A 20,433-nucleotide genomic window follows, 5' to 3' on the forward strand; every position below is an offset into this window, starting at 1 on the left:
GATTGCAGTTTCCCAAACCAGTATTTTAAACCGTTTGTACAGCGCTGATGCTATTGTTTTTTTCCAGGTTAATTGCACTATTAAGAAAAAAAAAACAGCCTATCGCACCTTTAACTCTAGGTACTGCGAATATTTTTATTTATTTAGGGTTATGTTTAGGGTTATTTAGGGTATGTGGATTAGAGCAAAGCTTTTCAGAACAGTATATTTTATTTAGAAATGTGAAGCGTTTTAGCTGTACGGACAGCAGGGAGTGATTTCAGGGTGTTTTGTGGGGGTTTTTTTCTACAGGAACATGGGTGACGTTTGGTGGTCAGATCACAGACGAGGTAAGATCTCACAAAAACTCATTAATCTTAAGACAGCTTGGTTGAAAATAATAATTGCAAGCAGTTAACAGAGCTTTGAATTAAAGAGACCAAAGCAGCTCTTCCCCCGTTTGTTTTCCCTCTGCTCCTCTTTTCGTCTCCGGCAGACGGCCGAACAGCTGATGACTCTGGCGTACGAGAACGGGATCAATCTGTTCGACACGGCTGAGGTCTACGCTGCAGGAAAGTGAGTGAGCCAGAACTCCTCACCACGTTATATTTAGTCCAGTCACCATACTCTGGAACGTATGTTTGTGTTCCAGTCTAACCCCTAACTAGTCATACTGTATAATCAGACTGAATCATCGGCGTCTGTTTGTTTATATTTTTTTTGTATGAGCTCCAGTGTTAAAACCATCCAAAGGTCACGGAAGTGGCACAAAACTCATCATGCAAGACTAAAGGTCAAAAGACAGGAAATCCGTAAACCACCTTTAATGAAGAACAAACTTGTCGGGTCAGATTCAGCCTTCAGTAGATCATCATCATCCTTTTCTTAGCAGGATGAACCTGAGGGATTCGTTTAAAATGACATGTATTTAATGATACGACCTGGAGTCGTTACCGTGCACCAAGAGTGCGCTCTGCACTGGTTTACTAAACCAAACGTGCTGCGAGGGGAAGTGGAGCTGATAGGAAAGCTCTCTTAGAGTGAGGATTTTTCAGGAATCTTGAGAAATTTTTGTCGAAAAATGCCGAATTGAACTTCACAAAAATAACCATCGATGCAAATTCAGCTTGTGAAAGCGTCTTCATCGTGCTTTACATGCTCAAGTATCAATATTCATAATTGGTGTAATAATGATCTCTGAGACACACTACACCGGGGCTGTAATATTACAGAGGAAAAGTTCGGTATTTACAAAACGAGGTCGTGAAAGAAGCTCGCAATCCTCTGCTTTTGTTTGATTCGTCTTATTTATGAAGTAAAACGTGAGATATTACTCCGACTATGAAGATGAAGTTTTTGTATGTGAATATTTTGAAGTGTTTCCAGGAGCCACATTCGAGTAAGCCGACATTTAACTGAAGAGTGTACTTGTATGTGCTAGTTCAGTCCTTTCACTGTGCTGACGTGCAGCATTAAGTGTAGCTCAGGAGTAAAAATGGACAAACTTCCCCCTCCGTCTTCCTTCGCTAAACAAACTTACGCTGTCGCAAATAGCATACTTGCGTACTATTTGATTATTGGCTGTGTTGTGTTCGAGGCTTCTGGATTGTGTAGATCAGTAAAGACCTCTGGATGTGAAGTGAATTGTTTTTTGTTTTTTTTAAGACACGGCTCATGACAGCAATCACGACGACAGTGGAATGTTCATAATGTCCGTTTGACGTCATTTGCGCAAACATTTTGGGAACCTTGTGTGTGTATGTACAGTGGCAAGAAAAAGTATGTGAACCCTTGAGTTAATGACCTCAAAAAAGCTACTTGAAGTCAGGTTTTAGCACATCTGGAGTCTCGTTAAGAAAATGAGTTTGGGGGTGTGGACTACAGCTACTTTGATAAAAACCCCTCAAACTTTTGGAGTTTGCTCTGCACAAGAAGCACACGCTTATGTGAGCCATGCCTCACCAAAAAGAGCTTTCAGAGGATCCACGATCAAGAATTGTTGATTTACATAAAGCTGGCAAGGGTTACAAAGTGATTTCAAAGACTTTAGAAATTCACCAGTCTACAGTTAGGCAAACATTCTACAAATGGAGACACTTTGGGACTGTTGCTACTCTACCAAGAAGTGGGCGCCCACTCAGAATGACACCAAGAGCACAATGAAGACTCATCGATGAGGTAAAGAAACAACCCCGAATGACCGCCAAAGATTTGAAGGCATCATTGGAACTGGCTAACATCTCTGGTCATGAGTCTACAATACGTAGCACATTGAACAAGCAGAGTATCTACAGCAAGACACCTCGAAGGAAGCCACTGCATACTAAAAAGAACATTGCTGCACGCCTGAAGTTTGCAAAAGAGCACATTGACACTCCACAGCTGTATTGGCAAAAATCGTCAGCTGAAACTGTGTAGAAGTTTGGTGATGCGACAGGACAATGACCCAAAACACCGGAGCAAGTCCACAACAGAATGGCTTCAGAAAAACAAAATCCACCTTTTGTAGGGGCCAAGTCAGAGCCCAGACCTCAACCCAATAGAGATGCTATGCAATGACTTGAAGAGAGCCATACACATGAGACGTCCAAAGAATATGACAGAGCTGAAGCAGTTCTGCCAGGAAGAATGGGCTAAAATTCCTCCTGAACGACGTGCAGGTCTGATCCACAGCTACAGGAAGCGCCTGGTTGAGGTTATTGTTGCCAGGGGGGGGGGTCAACCAGTTATTAATTGTAAGGGTTCACTTAGAGAATAACATGGTTTATAGATCTTACATGTCGCAAATTACTGCGTATATATTCTATAAAATGTCTTGTGAGATTTACCTACATGACGATAACTGTTGGAAATGAACCGCTTTTAATATTTTGCTGACTTTCCTTATCTATGCATGTTCAATTAAAAATATATACATCAACAAATAAATAAAAACCCTATGAATATGTTCACCTTTCATATGCCAAGCAACAAGGACCATTTAGCCCAAATAAATAAATAAATAAACAAACTAATTTAGGAGCTTGGACGTGTAAAATGGGGAAAACGTTCCATTGTGGATTTTGAATAACATTTCAAACACTTCTACACAATATGGTCAAAGATATGTGGACATCTGACCATCCCACCCATATGTGGTTCTTCCCCAAACTAACAGCTAAAAAAATCTGAAACGGGATGTTCAGCGACCATCACTCGTGTGAGTGTGATGATCAGATATCCACAAACCTTTTGGCCATATAGTGTACTTCTAAGCTTTGCAGATGCTGCACCCTTTTACTGGTATCTAGTAATGAAGCTACGCAGACTGCTGACCTTATTAAATATTTTCCGGTGCACTTAGTTGTCTGGAGACGTTTCCGTCCTCCTTACCGCAGGAAGCAGTGACCTCAGAAACGCAGCCTAAAACGCCCGAGGAGTGAATTCCTTTAATCGCCTGATCCTTGCCTCGGATCCCTGCGGACTCGTAGACACACAGAGCAACGGCTCAGAAGATTTGGTTAGTGAGTGTGAAGAGCAGTCTGACACAAGGCTTTATTAACAAACGATATGAATTGCACTCTGCAGTGAGCTTGGTGCAAAACATCGGCTCTGCTGGAGGGGGTGGAGGGAGAGAGGAGGGGGTGTCGTGTGTGTGGTTTCTACCTGAATGCCATGATCTCGCACATGCCTAGCACAACACCCTGGAGTAAATATTCACCCTGGCACAAGACGTCCCCACACGCGCACACACACGCACATTTAACCTCTCACTCTTAGTATTTCTGTCCTTCTCGCATAACCAAACAAAAACACAGGCTGTGCCACCCACGCACCCGTCTGCCTCCATCTCCATCTCCATTACAGAACGTTCTCACCCAAACTCGCTCTCAAATCTTACCTTACAAATGATTTCAGCACACATTTATGTTTATTTCTGCAAACGCCTTACGAATCTGAATGTCCTAGCATTCCAGATCCTCGAAGCAGCCAAAATGTGACTGGAGCATGAACACGCCGGTGTTGAATTGAGATGCGTTTAGCAGAACTTCCCGTTAGAACCTGGGATAACGTGAGAATCTTGCTGATTGGCCGCTCTGAAAAGATCACGACCGAAGGGCAAGAACAGGCCCCAGAGTCTGACTAATTGGACATCATCCATGGAGTGGAACGATCAGCCGGATATGAGGGGGTGTTCAGAACAGGAAAATGGACTCTTTTAAAGTTGGAGGAGACGAGGAGCTGCGGATTGAGGAGGCCACATCAAAACACCACGTTTTCAGCAGGACAGCTTGTTCTGTTTGACATGTTGAGCGCGTGCTGGAGCTCCCGCTTGTACGTATATCAGGCTCTGATCAGACACACTCCGGGGACCAATTAGCAACCACGGCACTCCTATTAACTGCCGTAAAGAGCCAGGAGTGCAGCGGGGCTCAGCTGAGCATGAGGAGAAAAAGATCTGCAGAATGATTTAAAAAAAAAAAAAAAAACATTCATGGTGCTTACTGTTCATCATCTTATTTCTCATGCATTTAAACGATGGTGTCCCAGTGTTGTAGACACCGTTATACAGTAACTCCACTGACTCTTCCTGCACTCATGGATAACATTTTCATCAGATGAAACACTGAGGAATCTCTGTTTTTCATCAATTCTGTCTGTGTGCCGTAATGCTAAACAAATAACGTTTACAGCTGATGAATTCCTTCCTGGAGATGATCCGTCGTCACCGGCATCGAACACACACAGTCCAACTTACTAAAAACAAACCCAGCCTTGTGTTTACGATGTCTTCCTTGTCTCCACAATCCGCCATCATCCGTCTCAGTCGTCTAGCATGTTGGTAACGGAAATAAATCACTTCCTGTTTCAAAAGGTCAAAATACGGGATCAATTCAACACCTTTAAACCACTTTATGTGCATGTTAACCTTGTTAAAGTCAAAACTTAAGCTAGGTACTAATGTGTGTGTGTGTGTGTGTGTGTGTGTGTGTGTGTGTGTGTTAAGTTACTTAGTTAAGTTAAAAATTAAAGTTGAAAACGATGCACACAGCCCAAAGAGTAAAGCCTACTGTAGTTCATACTGCAGAGACAGGATCATCCGCTAACCGTACGCCATTTTCCGTATTCTCTTTCATAAAGTAAGAAGCGAAATTGCGACAAATGTTTATAACGTACATTTGCGTAAAAAAATTATTGTCCATAATGTATGACCTAATAACGGTCTTAGCGTACCACAGAGCCGGGCTTAAGCTGTCTTTCTCAGAGTCGTCGAAACTGCTTGGGGGACAAAACCGAGCAAAATTCGGAACGGTCCGCACCTCCTGTCTGCAGTTCTGTGTGTGGGTGTAAGTAAGTGCCCTGTCTCTCACGTCCCAACAACCACGGCTTCATCCACGACCTCTTTCACTTCACGCGTCGTCTTTTCAGGAGCGGAACGACACGTAAAGATGCTAGTAATAATAACGTTTTTATTGTGGTAAAAGGATCATCCTTTTTAAACCAGTCTGAGTGTCTGTATAAAAGTTTAAAAGCTGGCGTGTGTTGAGGCAGTGTGAACACCACATCAGTGTTTCCCAACACTAGAAATCTAACACACTTTTAAAAGTTGATTGTCGGCATCTGTCGGTGCACTGTGAACCAGGCTTTAGACAACAAAAAGTTCATCAAAAGTTCAAGTTCATGAGCGATGTAAATGACGATACAGAACCGAACAGCGGGTGCATAAAGACATCCAAACAGCATTATGTAAATACAGGAAATTGAGAAAACACTACTTCTGTTTTATTTCTCTCTCGCTCTCTCTCTCTCTCAGGGCCGAGTTAGTGCTGGGCAACATCATAAAGAAGAAAGGATGGAGGTACGCCGACATCTTCTCCGTCCGGTGGAAAAGCCATGGGATGAGAACAATACGACGTGTGCATGAAACATTAACGCTAGCATCAGTGCCGCCACAGCGTCTCGTAGAATACTGGGTTATGGATCTGAGTACTGGGTTGTGGATCAGACGTTCGGTTTGTTAGCTGTTGATCTCTTAATGCAGTTAAAGCGTCTCCTCGTTTATTAAAAATCAGAGTGTAGAAACTAAGCTGTCTGATGTCACGTCTGGGCTCGAGCGATAAAGTAGAAAATAACGGTTCTTTCTAGGTGCTTGTGTGTGTGTGTGTGTGTGTGTGTGTGTGTGTGTGTGTGTGTGTTGAAAATAAGCCATGCATTTATTTGTGTTTGAGACATTTTAATCTAATTTTTTCTGTATCTTGTAGTTTAAGCTGTTTTGTTAAATACGAGTCATTAACATTTTTCATATACTGTTCTCTCCATCTCTCTCTCTCTCTCTCTCTCTCTCTCTCTCTCTCTCTCTCTCTCTCTCTCTCTCTCTCTCTCTCTTTTTTTTTTTTTTGCAGACGCTCCAGTTTAGTGATCACCACCAAAATATTCTGGGGTGGAAAGTATGTTCTTATTGATCCTTTGGTTATGTTTTAATAGTGCTGTGCAATATTGTAGAATCAGAGTGTTAGAATAGTTGAATAAGTTATTACACACAGTGTTGTGGGTTATCATTAAGAAAAAAAAAAGCCTTCAAACCCTGTAATAAAATAGTTATTAACTATTAATACACACTTAACGGGACACAATTTTATTTCCAATCCGAAGAATTGTAGCACGCATACGGCGTCTTGGACACAGGGCAGGAAAGGTCAAAGTTCAAACCCATCTGCTTAATATTTGCAAACGTAAACAATGCGATCGATATCCTGGTAAGGCGGCTCCCGCAAGCTTGACTCCTTTAATTGTATATTAAATTCTACGGACCCGCTCAGTACAGGATGATGTTTACATTTTTACACAGATTTCTGTCTGTTTATTGACGCTGAAGAAAGGACTCTCTCTTCTTAAACTTTCCACTCGCAGAACATATTTGATTTTATTTAACGTTACTGTTTGAGTTATTGAGGTTTGTATTAAACGCGTTCAGTTTAACAATAACACCAGTAGTTAATATAATAACTTTAATAATACATATAGGAACGCTATATATTTCTATAACGCTATAACTAAATAAAGGAAAACACCCCTTCACGGACCCCTGGGCTTCACCGGACCCCACTCTGAGAACCTGTTTTGTGTTTAATGTTAAACATGTGCTGTGATTAAAATGCCATTCAGTTCATGTCAGCGATTTAATCCAGTTTAATTTCATGAGTGTAAATTAATCTTATGGTAAACTATATTTTTAGAATTTTTTTGAAGAGAGTAACAGAAGCTCATTGTTTTTAACGTTCTCCTAGGGCGGAGACTGAAAGAGGACTTTCCAGGAAGCATATAATAGAAGGTGGGTCTAACTCTAGTTAAGGTCGCTCCTACGAGAAGTGGATCATCTGTGAACTGAAGGTTTCTGTTACAGTGAAGTACAGAAAAGCTCAGTGTGACCCCTTATATATCAATATCAGTACAAATAATAAATATAAATGTTTAAGATGCCATGTCTTATGACAAGTCTATTGAAATAAAACTCTACATTTATTTATTTGTTTGTTTATTTTTACTATATTGTGCCACTTAAAGCGTAAACCTTCATGACCTACTTTTTTTCTTTTCTTTTTTCTTTATAAGAATATCTCCGAAAAGTACTTAATTAATATCATTTATCAGCATTATTTTACACCAAATTAAAGTTACAGCAAGTACATATAGAAAGAAGGAGTCTATCTGACCGTGTTCGGGGGCGGCATTTAAATTTCTTGCATTAAAAATATCTAGAATCTTTTTAAACAAAAGATCAAAAGGTTAAACAATAAAGACAGTTTTTCACAACCGCCTTTGCTCATATTTACCAAGGGTGCCAATATTAGTGGAGCGCGCTGTAGGTTTATGTTAAAATTATTGTTGTTGCTTTTTAAAGCAAGATACGTTTTTAGTTTTTGTTGTTTTTGTTGTTCTTGGGTTTATATCAGGACGACACACTGCACTCATTAATATACAAAAGGAAATGTTGTACAATATGAATACGTGTGTGTACATGTCTCAGTAATGGGGTGCGAGCGAGACGGAGGGGTTTACTGCAGTGAAATGGCGTTCGCGGTTAGTTCTCAGACAGTGACGTGTCGGTCTGTTATGTGACTTGACAGCTGTGACGGTGATTAAACGCGCATTAATGCAGCGTGTGAAACTCCACAGGTTTAAAAGCTTCACTGGAGAGATTGCAGTTAGAGTACGTGGACGTGGTGTTTGCTAACAGACCTGACCCCAACACGCCCATGGAAGGTGAGACAGCGACACTGCTGACGAAGAGTATAACTATAACGGTATAAAAATTCACTTTTTATTAATAAAATGTCTCGTGTATATGTTTAACCTTAATGTAAATATTTACATATAATATAACGGTCTATTTATTTGAGTGACCTGAAGTTTTTATGTTTCAAGTTATGTTCCTACTGACTTGAATCTTTTTTTTGTTATTTTTTGGGGGGGGTTTTTTGGGTAGTCTTTTTTTCCTGCCAAAAACAATTCCATTTATTCCACCAACATTTAATTTATCAACAGTTTATCCACACGGAAATGTCATACATTAAAATGCCCATCTAATAATGGAGGAAGTTGAAAGAAGTTGAACAGTGAAAATGGCCGCATCCTGTTTTTTTGTTTGTTTGTTTTTTTTTGTTTTTTAACAGGTCATAAATCCTCTGAAGTGGAGCAGCTTTAAACTTTAAACCTCCATATGAAATCAGATTCCCTCTCAGGCAGCATTAGAAGTATCTGACATTATATTAGTCACTATTTCCATCACTGTACACACTGAGTTTGTGTATCTCTCACAATACGTCCACAGTATATCTCTTTATGCCTCCGTTCTCGGGTCATCCGTCCATCCAAGAGTCTCGATATCTCACGAACCAGCGCTTTATATCGAATTATCGCTGTAACCAGCAGAATAACCCATTAGATTTTGGGATTGATCCAAACAGGATCAAGGTCATAGCAAGGTCAAATATTTTAAATAGCTTTCCTTTAATAGCGTCCTTCCTGTTTGAGGCGCACAAATTAGTGACAAGAAGGAATAGACTTGTGGCGTTTTCTGATAACCTGGAATATCAGCTGATACTGATGCAGCTTAACAATACTCATCCCGTATTGTTTACTTTAAAAACTGCTCAACTTTAAACTGAAACACTTTTAAAATCTTTCGCACAGAGATCCGTTTTATAATTTAAAGTATAAATGTCAATTAAAAACAGAAAAAGAAAACATATATGTAAACATTTCCAGTTCCAAGAATAGATTTCTCTTCCAAGTCCAATTTCCAGTCTTTGCGACTTGTTGCAGGATCCAATATCCCGTCCACCGGTTTTCCCTGATAACCGTTTTTCTGACGTGGTCACGACAATCGAGAGCGAATTTCTAGCTTCTGCGTGCGACACAAACGTAACTAAAAGTGAAAGATGACTAAAATTACTCGCATTACTTCAGTAAAAGAATAAACAGATCTTCATCTTAGGAGACGTACTGTAAACTGTCGTCATAGAGACGGTTAGTTGATGTGAGCTACCTTAGCTAACTTTTGATGAAGTGTCTACTTTTCTTGACCTTTTCCCAGTAGATGGTGTTCAGGATGATGAAATCTAAACTTCCTAAATGCCTCACCGTGAGTGTTATAGATGATCTTTAGTGAACATTTCCAGAATTAGCAGATCTCGCTTTTACATAAATGCTGTGGAAATGTGCGTGAACTTTATCATCAAGACCTCGTTGAACTTGGAGACTTCTGCCTTACGTATTTTAACATATCCATGTACTTGCGCAACAAAACCTGACTATTCTTTTTACACGGAGGCACCCCCCCATTTTGTTATTCCTGCTGCCCTTTTAAAATTTCAGAGGTCACACACCAGCGCAGAGCTCAGCCCCGGAGCTCTTTATTTTTTGTTTATTTTTGTATGTATTGATTAGAGCTACAAGCTCATTTCAGTGCAGTCTATCGAATACGTCATTAAAGTAAGGCTGTGCTTATTACAAGGAAGGGGGGAAAAATCTCTCTCGCTTCTTTTGGGCATTTTTCTCCTGGGGTGAAATGACCTTGAGAAATCGGACTGGTTGTGTGAATTTGGGTCAATGTGCTGTGATGGTTTGCAGAGACGGTGCGAGCGATGACCCACGTGATCAATCAGGGAATGGCGATGTACTGGGGCACGTCCCGCTGGAGTCCCATGGAGATAATGGTGAGTCACTATAGCTTCATCCTGTCCCGTCACGCTCACTCCTCCTCCCTGACCTCTCGAATGTTATCAGACGTCTCGGAAACGGCGCTAGTCCGAAAGAACATTTTCAGCCACCTGCTGCATGTTCATCGATCCTGTTCACTTGCGCGATAATTCTTGACGGTGTTTTGCAGGAAGCGTACTCTGTGGCGCGGCAGTTTAACCAGATCCCCCCCATCTGCGAGCAGGCGGAGTATCACATGTTCCAGAGAGAGAAGGTCGAAGTGCAGCTGCCCGAGCTTTTTCATAAGATTGGTAAGTGTTTCGCTCTCTAGTTAGCCTGCTGGGTTGGTCACGCAAAAAACTTATATATAACGCAATATATATATATATATATATATATATATATATATATATATATATATATATATATATATATATATATATATAATATAATATAATATAATATATTAGTTGAATCTGTAAAATTGTAATAATAATAATAAGAGGGATGATGATAATCACATTTAGTTTTTTTTTTATTTAGTTCTGCCCTGAATAAGTGATTTCACATAACAGATGTTTACATATACTCCACAAGACACAATAATAACTGAATTTACTCAAATGAATCAGTTCAGAAGTTTACACACTGTACGCTCGATTATTAATACTGTGTGTCGTTACCTGGATGATCAGCGACTGTGTTTGTTTTGTGATAATTTGTTCATGAGTCCCTTGTTTGTCCTGAGCAGTTAAACCGGCCACTGTTCTTCAGAAAAATCCTCCAGGTCCTGCACATTCTTTACTTTTCCAGCATCTTCTACATATTTAAGCCCTTTCCAACAGCGACTATATGATGTCAAGATCCATCTTTTCACACTGAGGACGACTGAGAGACTCGTACACGACTATTACAAAAGCTGCAAACGTTCACTGATGCTCAGGAAGGCAACACAGGATACATTAAGAGCCAGGGGAGTGTAAACTTTTGAAGAGGATGATCGGAGCACCTGGTGAAATGCATTAATACTCACCGACATAAGAGGCTTCAACGTGCAGACCCAAATATCTATCCAGTGCTAGTTTTCTACAACCACAGCTAGCTAATCTGGTCTGAGGGAGCAAAATGTTCCATGTAGGAAAAACAGGTGTGTGTGTGTGTGTGTGTGTGTGTGTGTGTGTGTGTGTTTCAGGTGTAGGGGCAATGACGTGGTCCCCGCTAGCCTGTGGGATCATCTCAGGGAAATACGACAGCGGTGTTCCTCCGTACTCCCGCGCCTCTCTCAAGGTACTCCGTTTCACATCGGTCTCTCTATCCCTTCATGTTTTTTTTCCTCTATATTTCTGCAACATTTGTGGCTTCGTGTCATGTTTGTGTGTGTTGTCGGTGTTCTAATGGATGTGTTCGTGTCTTCCAGGTTCTAGCTTTGGGTGTTTTTTCCTTGTGGATGTGTGTTTGTCTGTGAATGTTTTTGTCCTAGTTGTGGCATGAGCCTTCAGAGCAGATTTGTCATGTGACCGCTGTGTCTCTGTGGTAACTCTGAGGAGGACATTTAGACCCTGCTGATCATTTTCATACACACACACACTCACTCACTCACTCACTCACTTACATTCACACAAGTCCTGAATTTGTCCAGTGCAGTAGTGTGTGTGTGTGTGTGTGTGTGTGTGTGTGTGAATGATTGAGTGAGTAGCATGCAGCATCGTATCGCTGTTGGTCTTGGCTGGAGCGTTCACCTCGTCCCTCACCTCCCCGTGTCCTCAGTGCTCGAACACCACACTCACGCTCTGTTCTCTCACCTGTGTGTACGATCCCATGCGAACCGACGCTGTGCTGGTGATCTGGACAGTGATGGGTCTTGTGTTTTTTTCAGATCTATGAGTGCTTGGATCATCAAACAGACTCAACCCTTCCCACTGTTAATCTTAACCAATCGTATACTGCTGTCCCAGCACACACACACACACACACACACACTAATATACATGCTGATTATAATTATTTGATGTATTTAATCAGTAGAAATTTGACCAGAAGGGTTCAGTGATGAACACACTTCAGTGTGTGTCTGTGTGTGTTAAAGTCTTAAAGGAATCCGGTTGGCAAAACACGTTTTTATACAATTTTCCACTCGTCCTAAATGTAGCCGATCCTCCGATCTTTTAATGTACGTCATCGATGTCAGGCCGGGCGATACGATCACACGATATCGGTATTGTATCATATATAATATAAACGGCACGATAGACTTTTCTAAGTATCATCATTATCTTTCAAGCTCGTTTGACTGGTCATTTAAAAGCTTTTTTTTTTCTTTTTTAATGAAGCGTCTTTTGTTGCAGTTTACTTAGCAAAACCTCGACACTGTTATACAATTATTACGATATACAACCCCAATTCCAAAAAAGTTTGGACGCTGTGTGAAATGTAAATAAAAACAGAACGCAATAATTTGCGAATCTCATAAACCCGTATGCTATTCACAATAGAACAGAGAAAACATATCAAATGTTTAAACTGAGGAAATGTACCGTTTTAAGAAAAAAAAAAAGGTAGTTTTTGAATTTCATGGCCGTAACACGTCTCAAAAAACTTTGGACGGGGGCAATAAAAGACTGGAGAAGTAAGAGTTAGTGAAAACGTGAAAAGAAACAGTCGCAAATTAAGTACGACTCGGTCCGGCGTTTCTTCAGTTCTCCGCAGAGCAAAACTTTAGAAGCGAAAAACATCTAAGTATGTTTTCATCTTATCCTGTCCTGTATGACCTCTTATTAAACGTGTATAGAGATGTTACGAAGAAAAATAACGAGGAGGAAGTAGCAGAGGTCGTTGGTGCCTCTGGTGAGCCTACGTCACTGATCTGAGAACGAAGCTAGTTCGAAGCTGGAGCGTAACTTTAATGTGTTTTCGGGGGGTTTTTTGTCATTTTTTTTTTTTTTTTTTTTTAAGTGGTGTGTATAAATCAGGCCACACCCACAAGTGACAAACTGCAATCGACGTGTCACTCGTTAGCGTGAACGTAGAGTTAGACGCCAAAAGCGTATCGGCTGATTGCTTCCATTTAAGGTGAGAGGAGAATAGTTGAAATGGAGATTTTTTTGCCTAACCGCTCCTTTAAAGCTGTACAGGCAGAAGAAAGTGTGTAGGAGGTTCTGCCTGTGTCAGTGCTGGGAAAGACAGAGTCACGTGTTTAAAAACAGGCCCTTGTTCACGCAGGCGCTGCTGAGTGAGTGTGTGTGTGCGTGTGTGTGCGTGTGAGAGAGAGAGGGGAGCAGCGGCGTGCGAGCGTGCGTGGACAGGGCCCTTGTTTTTGAGCAGGTGTGCTGTGTCGTTAACAGGGCTACCAGTGGTTGAAGGACAAGATCTTGAGCGAGGAGGGCCGGCGTCAGCAGACGAAGCTGAAAGAGCTGCAGGCCATCGCCGAGCGGCTGGGGTGCACGCTGCCACAGCTCGCCATCGGTACGCAAACACACACACTGCCGCTCTCTCTCTTTTTGTCTGTCTGTCCGTCCGTCCTGAACCTCGCTCTCTCCGCCGCCCCTCAACACGCACTCACCTTTCCATCCTATATTCTCAGCCCAAAAACCTGTGGGGGTGTGTGTTTCATCTCTTACAGTCCATTCTATCCTAAAGCTCTGCAGCCTGACATAACGTTCAGTGATTCCCCAGTACCCTGTTCCCATACTCCCCAAGATTAATCCACCTCTCAGTCCTGCCACGTGTGTGCGCATTCAGCACCTGGTATCGAATTTCTCACACACACCAGGGGCGTAACCAGTATAAAACTTCCAATAATTCAAATCAAAAGCCACCTCTAATTAAAAAACCTTTCAAACGTCTCCTCACAATCAGGCAGCTTTAACAGTTTTATAGAAATCAGGATATAAGTGTAAGATTATCCACCCGATCAGTATGAGGAGGCGGTCCTACTGACCTGTCAGTCCAGAAAGTCCCAGCATATGTACGTGGATCTGTGGGCGTGGCCTTGGAGTGTAAAGTGAGATGGGGTTTCAGAAAAAAGTTTCAGCTTATTTATGGTAAAATCACTTAACTAGTCAGACAGACGGGAATATAGAGAAGCTCTGGAGATGAATATATAAATTGAGGAAAATTGTAGTGTTACAGTAGTCGTAGAAAAACAAGCATGTACAGATAAAAATAAAAGAAATATATATTAAGAACGAATATATATACAAAAAATATCCTCTGAGCTAACTTTGTAAAACACTTAAATGTTGTGCAAGAAAGAGTTTCAGTGAATAATAATAATAATATTACAATCTGAGTTTATTAATCACTTATAATTCTGAGAGTTTAGGGTTTAATTTACATCTAAATCCTTGAACACAAATCTACAGTCACTATCATGATTTTAGCCTGTAGATAATTTTCACAGTAAACATGAGCATTTGGCAACAGTGACGAATACGTTATTATTTTATTATTATTTCAGAATAAAATCTATCCGTACGGACTCGAGAAAAGGTGATGTATTTTAACTACGCCAATTTACTGCTGCTTAGCTTGCTCGCCCTTTTGTTAAGAGGAGCGGAGCTCTGTTCGCTTATTCATCTAAATTTTTACGTTCAGTAGTCAGATGGTGCTAGTTAGCTAGGCAACTACCTACAGTTCTGATTACTTGTTACTGATTAAGCCCTTGCTTTCCCACAGTCAGTTCCTCCTGAACTCCATAAATCCCTGTTTCTGCGACCCAGCTGCAAGCCAACAGCACTGCCATACTGGTCCATACAGGTCTATACACTTCATACTGGTCCTTACATGTCCATACAGCTGCACTGTAGAGACAAACCTGGAGCACATTTACTGAAGTACGGACTGAGCAGATTTACACCACTTTTACTCAGAAACTCAAATCTCTGGCTCTCACACACACACGGTCTCTCTTTCTGTATCTGGGTCTCTCTCAGTCTTTCTCTTTTGGTCTCTATCTTACACTGTCTCTCACACTCTTGCTTTCTTCCTATCTCACACACACTCTCTCTCTCTCTCTCTCTTTGTGTCTCTCACAGACGCACACTGTACCTCTCACTCTTTCTCTCTCTCTGTCTTTCTCTCACGGTCTCTCTTTCTGTATTTCTCTCACACTGTCTCTGTCTCACACGCTCTCTCTATTATTATTACTGTGCTGTAGATAATAACAGGCAAGCACCTGCATTATTAATGAAATATATAAATAAGATTAGTAACTGTTGATTTAATTGTTATTTTTATATATATGTATATATATAATTCAGGTTAATCTAAAAGAGTGAACTCTAAGCAGATCTCATTTCTGCTAGTCACGTGCAGTTCTGATGATAAATTTACACAAACACCATGTCTGCTCTTGTTCACGCAAACACAACACACAGTGTGCAAGAGCCACAGATGGCTGGCGCACACACACGCGCACACACACGCACACACACACACACACACACAGTACATGTCACACACTTGAGGAGTCAGATCCCCGCAGAGTTTCCTCCCCATGTGTGTGTGTGAGAGAGAGAGAGGTGTTGCATGCGTCGTCCTTCGGGAGCTGCAGCGGTCAGCACATGGCTTCTCTCACCTCCGACTCCAAACCTCTCCGTTCCAACGCTGCGATTTCTCTCACAAACGAGAAAAAAATACATTCTCTCTGCCCCGGTGTTGGGAGCCATGGTAACGGTGTGGTCTGACGGCTGGTATTTGTGTGTGTGTGTGTGTGTGTGTGTGTGTGGGTGGGTGGTAGAGTTAGCTTCAGTGTGTTTTAATTTTGGAAATGGCTTTATTTTTTGCGGTGTTAGAAACGTTTGCGCTTGTTATGGACGTGTGTGGGCGAGCAGGAGAGATAGATGTGTGTGTGTGTGTTAGTGTTGTATTGGGTGTGATTATGTGCTGATCCTCTGCAGCGTGGTGCCTAAGGAATGAAGGAGTCAGCTCTGTGCTCTTAGGAGCCTCCAACACGGAACAGCTCATGGAGAATATAGGCGCAATACAGGTTAGAACTACACACACACCAGAGTGGCTTTCAGTTTCTGTTTCTTCCTTATTTATTGCTTTGCTGTCTGAATTCTGCCTCTCGACACTGTGCACTGTTATAACACTCATGCCAGTCCACGTTTCAGTTCTCTTCCACCTCCAGCACACCTGAGCCAGGCTATATGTAAGAAATAAAACACTCCGTGTCATGCTGTTAAAGGAAAATAATCGATGACGGGTGGTGTGATGAAGCGAAGATACTGTTAACACCGAAGTGTATTATTTTACTGTTACAGCACGTACTGGACTGTTTTATTCCTCTTATACCACAGCAATTTGATAACGATTCCAAATTTTATTAATGAAAAAGTTTAATTTATCCATTTATAGTTACATTTCATGCCCGCAAAACAAGTTCTCACTTACGTTATAGCAGCTGAAAACAGTCCTTCCCTCACCAGCCTCTTTCTCTCTCTCTCTCTCTCTCTCTTTCTCTCTCTGTGTGTGTGAACAGAACACAGAAAGCATAAGCATAAACTCCTCTGTCCTGGAGATGTCGGAAAACTTGGTTACTAACTGTTAGCAAAGCGCTGACACTGGAGACTCCTTCCGTAAATGTGTCTTTACAAAAACTTGACCACATCAATGATTTACAAGTCCCCGTAAACGGCCTGTCGCCATAGAAACAATAATTAGATCACGCGCGTTAACGTAAACCTTTCAGAGCTCAATCAGCGCGGTATGACGCCGGTTCAGGTGTGTCGTGTCACTTTAAACACGCTTTAAAGGGTGCTTATTTTGTAAAAGCATGCTCTGTGGAAAGAGTTGTCGTTCAGCCAAATAACTGCGCCATTTGTTTCCGCAGGTCCTCCCGAAGTTGTCCTCTTCCATCGTGCACGAGGTGGACAGCATACTGGGGAACAAGCCCTACAGTAAAAAGGACTATCGCTCGTAGTGTGCGCGTGTGTGCGTGCGTGCGTGTGTGTGTGTGTGAAGCCCAGGGGCCGCCCTGCACCGAGCCCCTTTGCCTGTTCCTCTGTTTGCTTGAGCTTTTACTGAATGAGTAAGCAGCGCATGAGACCGGCAGGTTACACCCCGACCCTGCAGGGGGAGCCGTGTAGACACATACAGGGAACGATGAAACAAAACATCACAAAAAATACACACGAGGTTTAAAAAAAAAAAAAAAAAAACAGAGAGTAATATTCACGGAGAAAAGGAAAGAGCCGGACCTACCTACCTGGGAGGATCATTACAATTTAATAGAAAGCTGACGTTAATTTAAAAAACTAAATAAATAAAAAATTACAAAAAAAAGAAGAAAGCGAAAAAAATAGCACCCGCTTGCTTGGCTGTAGGAAATATTCCGTTTTCCTCTGCGCATTGTTTTTGATACTCCAATGCATATTTGACCAAAAATAAATATGTAAAAATAAATAAATACTGCAGAGCTTACGTTTGGGTGATCAGTTCATGATTCGTCGCACATCTCCCATGGTCACTCATGAGGTCTGTCTCGCCGAAACCATTCACTGTGTCGTCTGCGTCACGATTGCACACGCCCCCTTCGCAGATGAGCCAATCAGCACTTTAAGAGTCCATCTGAGGGAGTGGCTATGGGAGGCACTGGTGTCTAAACAGATATACGAGCATCATTTTTTTGTTTTTTTTCTCTCCCCGAAATACAACCGCAGCAGTAATCCTAATGTTATGGAATTATTTCTCAAATTTCTCTGGAGCTTTAGTGTTACTGCTGATCTGGAAGAGCGTCGAGTGGCGTTCTGCGTCTCGCCTGCTCAGGAACGCGATGCGCATTGTGAATAGGAGCGCATGCTGTCTCTCACTTCTAGACGCTGGACGTTACCGTTTTAAGATCCGGCGTCATTTACATGTGGCTGAAGCCAAAGAATATATCCCAGCTCCGTCTACAACATCTCGCTGTAATCTCTCCTGTCTGAAGCGGTCATTTAACAGCATGTACTTCCTGTTATTCCCTTACTCTATATCATATCATGTATATCACATATCTCCTCTCGCGTATGTACTCACTCTGGCCAGGATACGTGGCGTATTGATATAAACACGTTTATACACTTACACTGTATATCTTAGGAATGTCGTTAGATCTTTTCTGCACCATGTAACACCGAGTTCAGATGAAATTTGAAGGAAAACGACCAACAGATAATTCTTTCCGAATTGTAATGAAACTTCTCCCCGACTGCATGATGACCATTTTCCCCGAAGCATGCGCTCTCTTCAGCCATTACACGATTCGTGTGTGTGTGCGTGTGTTTGTGTATATATACATAGATTTTTTTTACATTGTTTGGTCGATCGATTTATGTTTTTTTTTTGTTTGTTTTGTTTTTTTACCGAGACACACATTTGCTTGCGTGACACTACGTTCGCACCTGCAGCGACAAAGTATTTATTTTCAACAAGTGTCCGTGACCGTCGGCGACTAGATGTGGGTGTGTCCAGCAACATGACAAACTTGAGAAAAGTTTACCTTTATGTAAATTTATGCAATTTTATGCAAGTATGCTCACATTGCGACAACCAATGTGATTGAAGACAGTCAAGCGAACACGTGATCCGCCCTGCTGCCTGCAGGTCCGAATTGTCTCGTGGACTCAGACAGTCTGGCGCTTCCACTTTCGCAGCAGGTAAGATGGCCGTGATGGTAGAGCCCTCACACTTCTCCTTCGTTTCACAGGATGTGATGCATTTACACACTGGTGAATTTGAGATATAAACGCTCTCCCTCCAGAATGTTTCATTTTAGCGGCAAGAAAACTAAAACATTTGTTGTGAAAGAGTGGAACGTGACTTTATAGTACGGCGACTTGTGATGCATGAGGCTGTCTTAAAGGTGCATGTTCTGGACACTCAGGCGGCATGGCGGATCTTCTAAGGTCTTCAATCCCATCTGTAGTCGCTGCACCAAAATTGCATAAAGTCAAACTTTTCTCGACTTTATCATGTCACTGGACACGCCCACATCTAGTTAAGGACGATCACAGACGCTCGTTGAAAACAAACGGCCTCTGGTTTCTTTGTTGCTGCGAATCGCTGTATGCGTGAATGTACCTGCGGTCTCGCTTCACAAAGCTTTCACCAGAAACCCTGTCAGGATTTATTTTAAATTGCTTTATCACACGATGGGAAATGAACGTGTACGTCGCTCTTAGGAAACTGGAGCAGCTTTCTGTCATTTCTATATCATTTATTGTGCTTATTTTTTCTCGGTCAAGCCGGACTTAAATCGGTAGACTTTAAAAATCAGATGAACGTTGATATTTGTTCGGAAGCAAGTAGTATAAATGTTAGATTAGATTAAGATCGAGGTCAAATCTTTTAGCTGTAGTTTAGTTTTAGACAGTTCGCGTCACTGTGCTCCATACAGTAGACCCGGTTGTCCTGTTGTGTGTAGCGGCTGTGTGTGAAATTAGGACGTTGTGGAAACCGATTCTGAATCGTTAAAAAAAAAAAAAGTTGTTGATGTTAAGTGTCGTTTTTGTTTTTTACTTTGTGGAAACGTCAAACGTCTCGTTTCTTTGTGCGTTTTATGGCGTCGCCCTGTTTCTGTGTTAGAGATTTTCTCAGGAAAGAAGGGCATTACTGTGTGTGTGTGTGTGCGCGCGCGCGCACGTGTCTGCGATGGGCAAATTAGTACAGCGTTCTTTAGTGCACTAGCGCCACACGTGGTCATAAGTAAGTACTGCATTTGAAAAGTAAATAAGTAAATAAAAACAAATAATCAATCAGTGGTACTGGCTTGCTGTCGAACTCGTTCACTAGGGAAACGTGTCGTGCTTCTCATCTCCCGAAGTAAAAACGAGACCCAGAACAGTGCTTTAATGTTTCTACGTGAAACGCCTTTTTACATTGTTTATACCTGGAGTGGAAATGCCGAGAGTGTGGCCGGATGGACCGAGGATGAGTGCTTAACCATCATCCGCTATGTGCTGAGAAATAATTTTTTATGTTCATTATTTGAAGGATAAAGGCAAGGTTTAAAACGGGGTGAAAAAAGGGATTTTATTTTTTTAGCATTCTTCGTCGCCCTGATTTGATGATGATGAGCATCTATTTGCACTGAATATGCATTTTGAAGAACTCTGTATAATGTATACAACGGCAAGCTTACATTTCCACCCGCACGTGGAGAGATACTGTATGTCGAGACAGAGATCTGTATATAGTTTGACCTTTGTACATATATATACATATAAATGGTTGTGATCACTTTGGCCTTTTATTTTTCTCTTTTTTTCTTTTCTTTTTTTACTTTCATTGGCA

The 20,433-nt window shown here is 41.6% G+C and overlaps 1 protein-coding gene across 5 annotated transcripts in view; it reads left to right on the top strand.

Moving 5' to 3' along the window:
- Window positions 1–20,379, top strand: part of kcnab2a (potassium voltage-gated channel subfamily A regulatory beta subunit 2a) — an 80,425-nt gene extending 60,046 nt beyond the window's left edge. For 3 of the 5 annotated variants that reach the window (XM_053653091.1, XM_053653092.1, XM_053653087.1), the window contains 12 exons: window positions 292–329; window positions 476–555; window positions 5,774–5,818; window positions 6,363–6,407; window positions 7,248–7,291; window positions 8,137–8,223; window positions 10,093–10,178; window positions 10,352–10,472; window positions 11,354–11,448; window positions 13,503–13,623; window positions 16,059–16,147; window positions 16,994–20,379. In XM_053653091.1, the coding sequence (XP_053509066.1) occupies window positions 292–329; window positions 476–555; window positions 5,774–5,818; window positions 6,363–6,407; window positions 7,248–7,291; window positions 8,137–8,223; window positions 10,093–10,178; window positions 10,352–10,472; window positions 11,354–11,448; window positions 13,503–13,623; window positions 16,059–16,147; window positions 16,994–17,083 (941 nt within the window). In that variant the 3' untranslated portion in view covers window positions 17,084–20,379. Of the gene's footprint in view, window positions 1–291; window positions 330–475; window positions 556–5,773; window positions 5,819–6,362; window positions 6,408–7,247; window positions 7,292–8,136; window positions 8,224–10,092; window positions 10,179–10,351; window positions 10,473–11,353; window positions 11,449–13,502; window positions 13,624–16,058; window positions 16,966–16,993 lie in introns of those variants that run through there. The other 2 variants (XM_053653089.1, XM_053653090.1) reach the window with 1 other exon arrangement.
- The last annotated feature ends 54 nt before the right edge of the window (window positions 20,380–20,433 follow it).

Source organism: Ictalurus furcatus, chromosome 21 (genome assembly GCF_023375685.1).
Source record: "Ictalurus furcatus strain D&B chromosome 21, Billie_1.0, whole genome shotgun sequence".
NCBI classification, from domain to species: Eukaryota; Metazoa; Chordata; class Actinopteri; order Siluriformes; family Ictaluridae; genus Ictalurus; species Ictalurus furcatus.